At 47.3% G+C, this 11,026-nt stretch overlaps 1 protein-coding gene across 7 annotated transcripts in view; it reads left to right on the top strand.

Annotated features, from left to right (window-relative positions):
* The first annotated feature begins 7,212 nt into the window (after positions 1-7,212).
* Positions 7,213-11,026, top strand: part of SIK3 (SIK family kinase 3) — a 272,964-nt gene continuing 269,150 nt past the window's right edge. For 6 of the 7 annotated variants that reach the window (XM_055273245.2, XM_055273251.2, XM_055273248.2 and 3 more), the window contains exon 1: positions 7,213-7,513. In XM_055273245.2, coding sequence (XP_055129220.1) covers positions 7,241-7,513 — 273 coding nt within the window. In that variant the 5' untranslated portion in view covers positions 7,213-7,240. The remainder of the gene's footprint in view (positions 7,514-11,026) is intronic. The other variant, XM_055273247.2, reaches the window with a different exon arrangement.

Raw genomic sequence — 11,026 nt, 5'->3', positions numbered from 1 at the left:
TAGCCAGGATGGTCTCATCTCCTGACCTTGTGATCTGCCCCCGCAGCCTCCCAAAGTGTTGGGATTACAGGCGTGAGCCACCGCGCCCAGCCTCCTGGCTAATTTTTTTTTTTTTTTTTTGAGACAGAGTCTCGCTCTGTCCCCCAGGTTGGAGTGCAGTGGCACTATCTTGGCTTACTGCAAGCTCTGCCTCCCGGGTTCACGCCATTCTCCTGCCTCAGCCTCTTGAGTAGCTGGGACTACAGGTGCCCACCACCATGCCCGGCTAATTTTTTTGTATTTTTAGTAGAAATGGGGTTTCACCGTGTTAGCCAGGATGATCTCCATCTCCTGACCTTGTGATCCACCCATCTCGGCCTCCCAAAGTGCTGAGATTACAGGCGTGAGCCACTGTGTCTGGCCCCTCCTGGCTAATTTTTAAATTTTTTTGTAGAGGTGGGGTTTCACTATGTTGCCCAGGCTGGCCTTGAACTCCTGGGCTCATGACGTCCTCTTACCTCGGTCTCATAGAGTGTTGGGATTGAGAGTGAGCCACTGTGCCTGGTTCAAAACCGACCCTTAATCCAAGGAAGCTGCTTTAAAAGCAGAGTGTCTGTCCTGTCACCTAAAACACACAAGGCTGTGTGAGGGTGAGCTTTGAAAACTGAGAGACAGTTCCCAAGGCAGATGCTGCAGAAGAGACGGCTCTTCCGTGAGAAGAGATGTGAGGATGAAAGGAAAAGAATAGGCCGGGCGCGGTGGCTCACGCTTGTAATCCCAGCACTTTGGGAGGCCGAGGCGGGCGGATCACGAGGTCAGGAGATCGAGACCATGGTGAAACCCTGTCTCTACTAAATGTATAAAAAAAAAAATAAGCCGGGCGCGGTGGCGGGCGCCTGTAGTCCCAGCTACTCGGAGAGGCTGAGGCAGGAGAATGGCGTGAACCCGGGAGGCGGAGCTTGCAGTGAGCCGAGACTGCGCCACTGCACTCCAGCCTGGGCGACAGAGCAAGACTCCGTCTCAAAAAAAAAAAAAAAAAAAAAAAAAAAGAAAGGAAAAGAATAAAAATGCAGTTTTGTAAGTGTAGAGCTAGGGAAATAAGGAAAACTTTCACCCTAGGTAGACCTTTGAAGTATGCCTTCATTTTCGGTGAAACATGGTGACGTTCTAGAATCTTAGGTACACTTTGATATTCAAGGGAAAGCAAAGGATCCAAATATGCCAATATCTTAATATTTGTTGAGTATCCTACTTTTTACTTAGGAGAAATAAGTAAATTATAAGACAAAAATTAGTAGTATAAATATTAGAGAGTTGATTACAGGGTAACAAAGGATCCTCCACCTTAAGGAACACACTTTTATTAAAAATGTTGTCCTGGCCGGGTGTGGTGGCTCATGCCCGTAATCCCAGCACTTTAGGAGGCCGAGGTGGGTGGATCACCTGAGGTCAGGAGTTCCAGACCAGCCTGGCCAATATGGTGAAACTCTGTCTCCACTAAAAATACAAAAATTAACTGGGTGTGGTGACGGGCACCTATAATCCCAGCTACTTGGGAGGCTGAGGCAGGAGAATTGCTTGAACCCAGGTGGTGGAGGTTGCAGTGAGCCAAGACTGCACGGCTATACTCTAGCCTGGGTGACAGAGTGTGACTCCATCTCAAAAAAAAAAAAAAAAAGTTGTCCTAGATGATTTTTTTTCTTTACTAAATGTATTTTGCCATTGATTTTTCTTATAAAACCAAAGGTATATTTGCCTAAGGAAGACATTGATCCCAAATGGTAATACAGTCACATCTAAGGTTGAAGAAGACCTTTCAGAAATTATACTTGCCAGTTCAGTGGCTCACACCTGTAATTGCAACACTTTGGGAAGCTGAGGCAGGAGGATTGTTTGAGACCAATAATTTGAGACTTGCCTGGGCAACATGGCAAGACCCTGTCTGTACAAAAACATTAAAAGATTAGCCAAGCATGGTGGTGTACGCATGTAGTCCCAGCTACTTGGGAGGCTGAGGCAGGAGGATCACTTGAGCCCAAGAAGTTGAGGCTGCAGTGACCTATGATGGCGCCACTGCACTCCAGCCTGAAGATGTTTTGGATTATTCAAAGGATAATTAATAATAATCTAAAAATGTTTCAACCATATCCTAGAACATATGCAAAGTAATAAGGGCAATTTTTATGTTTTGTGTCACAGCTTTAATGGCTACATTAAAAAGAACAATGTGGGTAGACTGAACAGAAAGTCGTTGACTGAAAGCTTACTTAGCTTCTCTTACACAACCTCCCTGAGATATTTTCTAGCAGGAGACTAAGTAGTTATCCTTGGCTGCTCAGACCTGCTTCGGATGCCCTGGGGAAATTGGGATGTGATCAGGTGGATCTGAGATAGAGGAAGAAAAAAGGCAAAAGCACACAGCTGAGGTGGTGATGCAGAACACAGTATTATTATTATTATTATTGCTATTATTATTATTATTTGTGACAGAGTCTTGCTCGGTCACCCAGGCTGGAGTGCAGTGGCATGATCTCGGCTCACTGCAACCTCTGCCTCCGGGGTTTAAGCCATTCTTCTGCCTCAGCCTCCCGAGTAGCTGGGACTACAGGTGCCTGCCACCATGCCTGGCTAATTTTTGTATTTTTAGTAGAGGCGGGGTTTTGCCGTGTTGGGCAGGCTGGTCTTGAACTCCTGACCTCAAATGATCCACTCACTTCAGCCTCCCAAAGTGCTAGGATTACAGGCATGAGCCACCATGTCCATCCAGAACACAGTCTTAAGAGAGAGAATGTGTGCATTCAGCTCACCCAGAGAACCAGGGCATTTGGAGTGTTCAATGTGTGTCCAACAGTGTGTTGATTCCTATGTGATGGCAGAATTTATAATCAGCTAGTAATTTCCTCATTTGCGGAATTAGTAGCATGTAAATATACTACGATGTTGTCTTTTGGCATACAGAATTTCTGAATAATGCTCCTGTATCAACATTGCATGTATAAATTTAGCTTTTTTTCTTTTTTTTTTCAGAGTAGTAATGAGTTGGACCAATAAAAAGTGCAAAGCCTGGCTTTCTTCAAGTCTTCATGGCTCCAAGAGTCTAAGGAGCAACATTGTGAGGCTGCAGTTTTCTTTCAGGTTGCAGGTAAACTGCTCTGCAGGCAGCCTAAGTGTTCTTTGAAAATCATTGAAGAGTGAATGTGTGACATCTCACTGTTTGTATCACTCTCAGGTCAGACCTTAGGTCCTCAGACATTCTGTATGACTTCTAAAAGTTTCCGAGTTCCTATCACTGTCATCGAGAATAACTTGGTCTGCCCTTTTCAAATTCTGGAAATAGGACACAATGACATTACATAGGAAAGTGTCTCATTTTCCTCTTTGAATCTATCTTTTGCTTTTTCAGTAAAGGGTGAGTTGGTAATGATGGCTGATTAGGAGCTGGGTGAAGGGTTTATCTCTCTGCCTTTGTCTTGCATTACAGGGGATCTGAGAATTCCACCCCCAAGCCACTCCTCTGAGTCTTCTTCAGGACAGGAACACAACACTTACAGGCCTGTATTTTGTTTTTTTTTGTGAGAGGAGTTTTCACTGTGTTGCCCAGGCTGGAGTGCAATGGCACGATCTTGACTCACTGCAACCTTTGCCTCCTGGGTTCAAGCAATTCTTGTGGCTTAGCCTCCCAAGTAGCTGGGATTACAGGCATGCACCACCAAGTCTGGCTAGTTTTTAAAGATTTTTAGTAGATACGGAGTTTTGCCATGTTGGCCGGGCTGGTCTTGAACTCCTGGCCTCAAGTGATCCGCTCACCTCATCCTCCCAAAGTGCTGGGATTACAGGTGTGAGCCACTGTGCCTGGCCAGGCCTGTATTCTTTTTTATTCTTTTTTTTTTTTTTTTTTTGAGATGGAGTCTTGCTCTGTTGCCAGGCTGGAGTGCAGTGGCACGATCTTGGCTCACTGCAACCTCTGCCTCCTGGGTTCAAGCGATTCTCCTGCCTCAGCCTCCCGAGTAGCTGGGATTACAGGCATGTGCCACCATGCCCGGCTAATTTTTTTTGTATTTTTAGTAGAGACGGGGTTTCACCATGTTGGCCAGGATGGTCTCGATCTCTTGACCTTGTGATCCGCCCACCTCGGCCTCCTAAGGTGCTGGGATTACAGGTGTGAGCCACTGCGCCCGACCTCAGGCCTGCATTCTTAAGGGCCAGAAATACTTCTACTTCTACACAATAAGCCATGATTCTCTTCTTGGTGCTAGTTACAAGTGAAGCCATTGCAGGCACTTCATTCAGTCCTACTGTCTTGTCTTTATTCATATGCTTCTGCTACCTGCTCTGTCCTGCTTTCAAGACCTCTCAAAATACTCTTCTTCCCTGGGTCTAAACTGAGCCCAGTCACCCTGAACTTAATGGAGAGACCACTTTTCCTACTGGCTCCTACCTTGACAGGGATTATAATACAATGGGGAAGATCCTAGGTTCCAGAGGTAGGTTGCCTGAGTTTTAATCCGAGTTCTATCACTTTCTAGCTCTATGACTTTGGCCAATTCCCCTAATCCCTATGTGCCTCATTTTCCTTATCTGCAAAATAGAGATAGAATACAAACCATCTAATTAGGTTGTTGTGAAGATTAAGTGAGTTCACTTAGGTACACTGTTTAGCATAATTCGTGGCAGATTGTTATTATTATTTATTCTGAGTTTCTCTCAGAACCGAACTCAGTTCTTGGTACTCAATAAATCCTTATTAAACGTAAACATCTAAACTATTTTCCTTTTTGCCTGATGATCTCCTTTGATCACTCCCTTCTCTAATTTTCTATATTCTTTGTGCCAAAGAGGACTATTCTTCAAGGAGATCTCCAGCAAATCTCTACCAAAGTCTCAATCAGAAACACCATTTAGTGACCTCAATCTATACAGGAAAGGAGCATAAGTGACATAACACACAGCACACAGCATATGTTCTGGTCATTATTGAGGGACAAGAGTCATCTGCTTCTTCTCTGTGGAAATTAGAACAATGCTGCATTTTCTAGGTCCTTCCCAGAGTTGTTTTTGTTTTTGACACTCTTGAGAGAGTAGTAAAAGTTGTGATACTTGATGTTCAAATTACCTCCATTAGTGGAGGACACTCTGATCACAGAGTCACCAGTAAGAATGGTTTCAGTGCTGCTCCTGCAGCTTCCACAGTGAAAGATTTTTTTATTTGCTTTACTAGCCAGCTAAGGTTTCTGTTGAGACACCCAGGGAGATGGTAAAACTGCAGCTATAGCCGGGCACAGTGGCTCACGCCTGTAATCCCAGCACTTTAGGAGGCTGAGGCGGGTGGATCACGAGGTCAGGAATTCGAGACCAGTCTGGCCAACATATTGAAACCCCATCTCTACTAAAAATACAAAAATTAGCCGGGCATGGTGGTGTGTGCCTGTAGTCTCAGCTACTCGGGAGGCTGAGGCAGGAGAATGGCTTGAACCTGGGAGGTGGAGGTTGTGGTGAGCTGAGATCGCACCACTGCACTCCAGCCTGGGTGACAGAGCGAGACTCTGTCTCAAAAAAAAAAAAAAAAACCCAAAAACTGCAGCTGTGCAGCCCAGCACCAAAGTTATAGTCCCTGCTAGAGGCAGGTGAGAGCCATGAAGTGACAGGAGAGGCAGATCACACCCCATCATTTATCTGGGATGGAATGAGCTCAACTGATGAAAGGGCTTAACCAATGCAAGAAGCCAAGGCCCACTTCATTCTTATCCTTATTTGCTAATAAGAGAGCCAATTAGTGTTAATTGTGTTGGCAATTTGGAACGGCTACCAGGGAATTGATCCAAGACCATTGTGGGATGACCCCTCTGTACCATCTTAAGTCCCAGCCATTACTCATGGTTGGATAGGGAATTGGAGCACCAGGAAGTGTTCTTTGGTCAGCGAGTAAACATGAGTTCTCCTTCCATACATTTACAGTGCCCTGGGTGTCAGTTTTTAATACAGCGCATGCAGTGACCTGACAATACAGTTCTACCATTGAGAGAGACATATAATATGGATGGATCAGGACTAGTCCGAAGGAATACATTTTAACATTGGAATATTCACAATCCCTCCTTTCCACCCAGCCTGCCAAAGACTATTTTGTTGACAGTCTGATTTCCTACCTGCAACCCTCACCTAAAGCAGCTAAGTTAATCTATTTAATAAAGGGAAGTGGAGAGAAGAGGAGGAAGCCTGGGAGCTATGAAAGATGCCAGGTAATAGGCAAGAGAAGAAAAAGAGATATGAAATTACTGGAGTTATTAACTTGATGAACCTTGATGTCCTCGGAGAGTCACTAGGAAGGATGGAATTTTTATTATTTACTTATTTATTTTGCTTAACCGACTGTTCTTTAAACACGACGTGGTTCATTGGACAATGCGCACCACTGCTTCATCAGGGTTATACAAGCAACAGAAATAGTATGTAGGCACTCTGACAGACATCCCTGTAGAATTGTTCAGAGATGGGGGTGGTAGGAAGGAAAATGACGTACCTTCTTTGGCTGTCACCCACCCAATGACTGGAATGCCTGTTTGGACTGACTTGTCCGCCCTTGAACACGCAAATCCTAGTTTCCCCATTCTCCTATATTCGGTGACAATTAGGTTGACTGTGCAGGGTGAGCTGGATTTTGTAAGAGGAAGGAATTTTACCGAAGAATTCCCCTGCGTTGTTACCAACTTGGTTACAGTTGCTTAAAGAGTGTAGCTATTCCTGCATTTGTGGCCTCAAGGGCTAAAGTGGGACAACGCTGGTATTTTTGGTGATGAGGAAACACTTTTTTTTTGTTAAGGGAGGTTGGGTGATCGTTGAACTGGGACAGAGGTCACAGTAGAGGTCACATTGGCGACTCGAGCGGCGGTGGGGGGTTGGCTTTGGGTCGGGCATCCTGCGCCCCCGACTCGGGAAAGGTGGCAGAGGCTTCGAGGTTGGGGGCCCATCGGAGGTTCCTACTGCCAGCTCTCGGAGGGGGGCACCCGGGAGCCAGTGCCTCAGCAACCGGGGCCCACGCGGGAAGGTCGAGCCCGCCGGTGAGGTCACGGTTGCCATGGCTCCGGGCAGTGACGCGCGTCGGCACGTGACCCGCGGTTGCCATGGAGCCGGGCGCCGGGCGGCGAAGGCGCCCCGCCTCCCCGAGTGACGTCCGCTTCCCCCCCACCCGCTTTCCCGCCCCCCCTTGCCCCCTCCCCCGAGCCGGCTCCCCGCGGCCCCGGAGGTTTCACTGCACAACAAGATGGCGGCGGCGGCGGCGAGCGGAGCTGGCGGGGCTGCTGGGGCCGGGACGGGGGGAGCCGGGCCCACGGGCCGCCTATTGCCACCGCCCGCGCCGGGGTCCCCAGCCGCCCCCGCTGCCGTGTGCCCCGCGGCCGGCCAGCCGCGTCCCCCAGCCCCGGCCTCCCGCGGACCCATGCCCGCCCGTATCGGCTACTACGAGATCGACCGCACCATCGGCAAGGGCAACTTCGCGGTGGTCAAGCGGGCCACGCACCTCGTCACCAAGGCCAAGGTACCGGCGCAGGGGCCGGGCGGCCATAGGAGCGTGGCGGGGCCGGGAGAGGTCCGCGCCCCCAGTCGGGGGGTCGGGGCGGCGAGCGCGGCGCGTGGTGGGAGCGTTGGGGGCCGGGAGGCGGGAGGGGGCCGGCCGCGGCGGGGCGGGCGCGGAGCTAGGGACACCTGGGACTCGAGACGGCGGAACTCCAAGCAGGGGGCCGGGGGCACAGAGCACCGGCCCTGGGAGCCCAGGAGCCGGGCGCGGGGAGGGGTCCTCGGGGCTGAGGGCAGGGGTAAAGGGGATGATTGGAAAGAAGGGGCCAGAACTCCCCGAGGGCCGGGAGACTGTAAGCCCAGAAGACTCTGGAACCAGCAGCTAGGGAATCATAAGGGAATGAGGGCAGGGGCATATGAAATGTGGACCCGGAGGATGGGGGAAAACAAGGGTAAAGTCGCAGACCCGGGCTTGTAAGGGGACCTGGGACGGCTGGGGCACGGACTGGGGATGTGCACGTCTGCAGGGTGCTGGAAGGTCCCAGGATCCTGGTGCCTTAAGACAGAGATAGGAATCCGCATTTGATCATCTAAGACTGATAGATGGTGCGAAGGGGATCCCGAGGAGACACGATTAGTGGAGGAGGCAATGAGGAAAATGGGGAAATAAGGGGGAAATTGCTTTGCTTGTCCACAGGAAGGGGCCCAGGGAATGGGGGAGTGAGGTGGGGGTGGGGGGTGGCACTAGGTTTATGATGGCACTAGGTAGTCAGGGGTTAAACAATTTGGGAGAGCTGATTGCTGGTTATTTTTAGTTGTTGGAGGGTCGGCAATTGTGGGCTTTGTAGAACCCAGGGTGGGCTTTTACTGGTCAGGGGGAAGCTTATGATTGAAGAACCCAGACACCGGGAGATTACACTCATCGAGCCCTTAGTTCTCAAAGGGATTTGAGGCGCTATAGGAGTGAAATTGGCCAAGGTCAATTAGGAAGCTATATATGTATGCATGTAAAATTCTTTCTTTGAGGAAATATGGTAGCACTTTCATGTAGCCTTCGTTGGGAGGATTGGAATCTGAGACATCAGGAGGAATCTTTTGGTTTTGGTGGAACCCGCGAAGCCCATTTTTACTCTGAAATTTTCTTTGCTCAATATCTTACTTGAATGAATACTTTTAATGTAGTCATTCATTATGTTTAAAACTGCAGCTTGTGTTTTCCCTCAACCTGAAGAATGAAGAACCCTTACAGCTGCTGCCGCCTCCTACCAAAGCCACATCAATTCCCCTCACCTCCTCAGCCTAGCCTCTGGTTGTCATGACCTACCTTGTTTTTGCTTTTATGGCGGTGGCTTGTTTTCTGAAGCCAGTGACTTATCTAGGCCTTCTCTCCTGATCACTTGCAACCTGAAGTTCCTTCCCCACCATCTTTCTGCCTGAGGCTACAAGGGGCCCTTCTTACCAGGGTATTGGGGTGGGTGGCTGTGGCGAATTGATTGGTCAGTTTCACTTCCTCTGGAGGGCCCTCTTCAGCCTTTTTGTCCGTTTTTATCACAGGGCCTCAAGTCTGCAGGTCAGAGCTGAATGAGATACCAAAGTCCAGGGCTCCCTCAGACCCTGAGGGGAAGTCGATTGAGCCAAGACTTTGGTGTACTCCTCACTTGCCACCCCGGCCCCTCACCGTGTTTCCAGTTTAGTTGACTATTAGCCAAGGGAAACTTATATTTACAAACAATATGCCTTGTTCCTTGTTTTGCTATTTCTTTCCTTTTTTTCTGCCTATTTTCTGTGTAATCACTTTGTGCTCCTGTGGTTATTTTGCTCTGACCTCTGGGGGATAGTCTCCATGAACTTAATTGGTTGCCTGGTTTATGGTTTCATGATTTAAAGAATTTTGAATCTTCCAGCCCTTGGATACACCAAAATATTGATAAAATCTGTTACAGACAGGGTTGAATGTTTTCGTAAATGTAATTGCAAACAGTTGATTCTTGGCTTTAATATAAAAGAGACATTTCTATCTTCAGTAGTCAGCAAAGCCAGTGCCTAATTATGGCTGGTCTGCCCGCTTTCTAATTTTCATGTGTGTGTATGTGTGCGTGCGTGTGTTTTTCATAGTTTTTCTCTGAGACCTTGGTATCCTTTAGGACTGCAGCATTTTAAACATTGGCCTGTTTACAAACGGGTGTCACTGTTTATGTTGGTTTTTATCTTTGATCATTTGTGGTATGCAGTTATGCAATTCCTATGTATGGAAATATTCAAAGTCTTGAATGGGACTGAAATGGCTTGGACAATGAGTTGCATGTGTGAAGGAGCCACACCAGCATTCATTTGTGTTTCTGTAGCAGTGTGCAATTTCCTAGTTACAGTTACAAGTGCTATATCTTTTGCTGCTTAAATTACTCTGACTACATGAGTGAAGCTTAATTCACAAGGAGTTGTCATGTGCTCTGGGTGAACCAGGAGCATATTTTGGCTTGCTCCATGCTTCTCTGAATCCACTTTGGAAGGGGTTCTCAAATGCTGACAGCTTAGATGTGCCTAACAGCTGTCGACATACAGTATGATGGCCTATTAAGGTTATGGTTTGGTTATATAACGGTGGTGAAGGTGCATAGGTACTAGAAGTTGCCGACGCTGCTGCTTCAGTTAACTCAGGTTGATTTTTTTTCTCCCCAATTACTGCAGCCTTTATCTGACTTCTGCAGAGGGGTCATTTGGAAACAGAGAGTTATTTTTTCCCCCCATCTGTTTCCAGAATGTATCATTTGTTGTTTTGTCTTTTAGAGGTGTGTGATTTTTTTTCCCCTTGTAGGAAATGGTCTGGGTTTTCTTATAACCATATATAACAGTCAGACAGAGGTAATTCAGATGATACTTGTGTTGGCTGAAGGAGGTTGGGTAATAGGTATTTTCTGAACATCAGAAATAATTATGATCACTCTCCTTTTAAACACACATGACCCATTCCAAGAACTAAGAGACTAAAGTAAACCTCATTTATTGAGTAGGATACTGCACTCCATCCAATACTGCGTGGTTAAGCTGTCCCTTTCCCAAATTCTGTTAACTCTCAAACCTTCTAGAGTGGGATCCTGGGATGAATAAAATCCGTAGAGAAAAGTGAAGCTTTTCCTATTTGGTTGTTGGTTACTTTTGCAGCGCGGCATTCATGAGTTCAGACTTCATACTGGCAGCACTGCAGTGCTTAGAGCGGCACTGCAGAACAGTTACCAGGAGAGAATGTTCAGCTGTGACATACTTTGGTTAGTAGCTCACCCTGGCTGTCTTTGTCCTACCTGCTTTGATTTCCTTTTTTTTTTTGGAAGAGCCTTACTTAGCCTGAGGTTCTCTGGCTCTGTTTTTTTGGTAGGAAACTATAAAGTATTAAAGATATTTTTAAAAAAGAATGTTTTCTGCTTTCAAATTGCAGGTAGTCTGTTGCCTGTGCCTAATTATACCTTCACTAGTTGGATGATTGGGAACAAACAGTAGATAGATTTTGTATGCATTTTTTTTCCTTTTTTAAAATATT

The sequence above is a fragment of the Symphalangus syndactylus genome, chromosome 3 (assembly GCF_028878055.3).
Source record: "Symphalangus syndactylus isolate Jambi chromosome 3, NHGRI_mSymSyn1-v2.1_pri, whole genome shotgun sequence".
NCBI classification, from domain to species: Eukaryota; Metazoa; Chordata; class Mammalia; order Primates; family Hylobatidae; genus Symphalangus; species Symphalangus syndactylus.
This window is presented reverse-complemented; position numbering and strand designations above follow the sequence as displayed.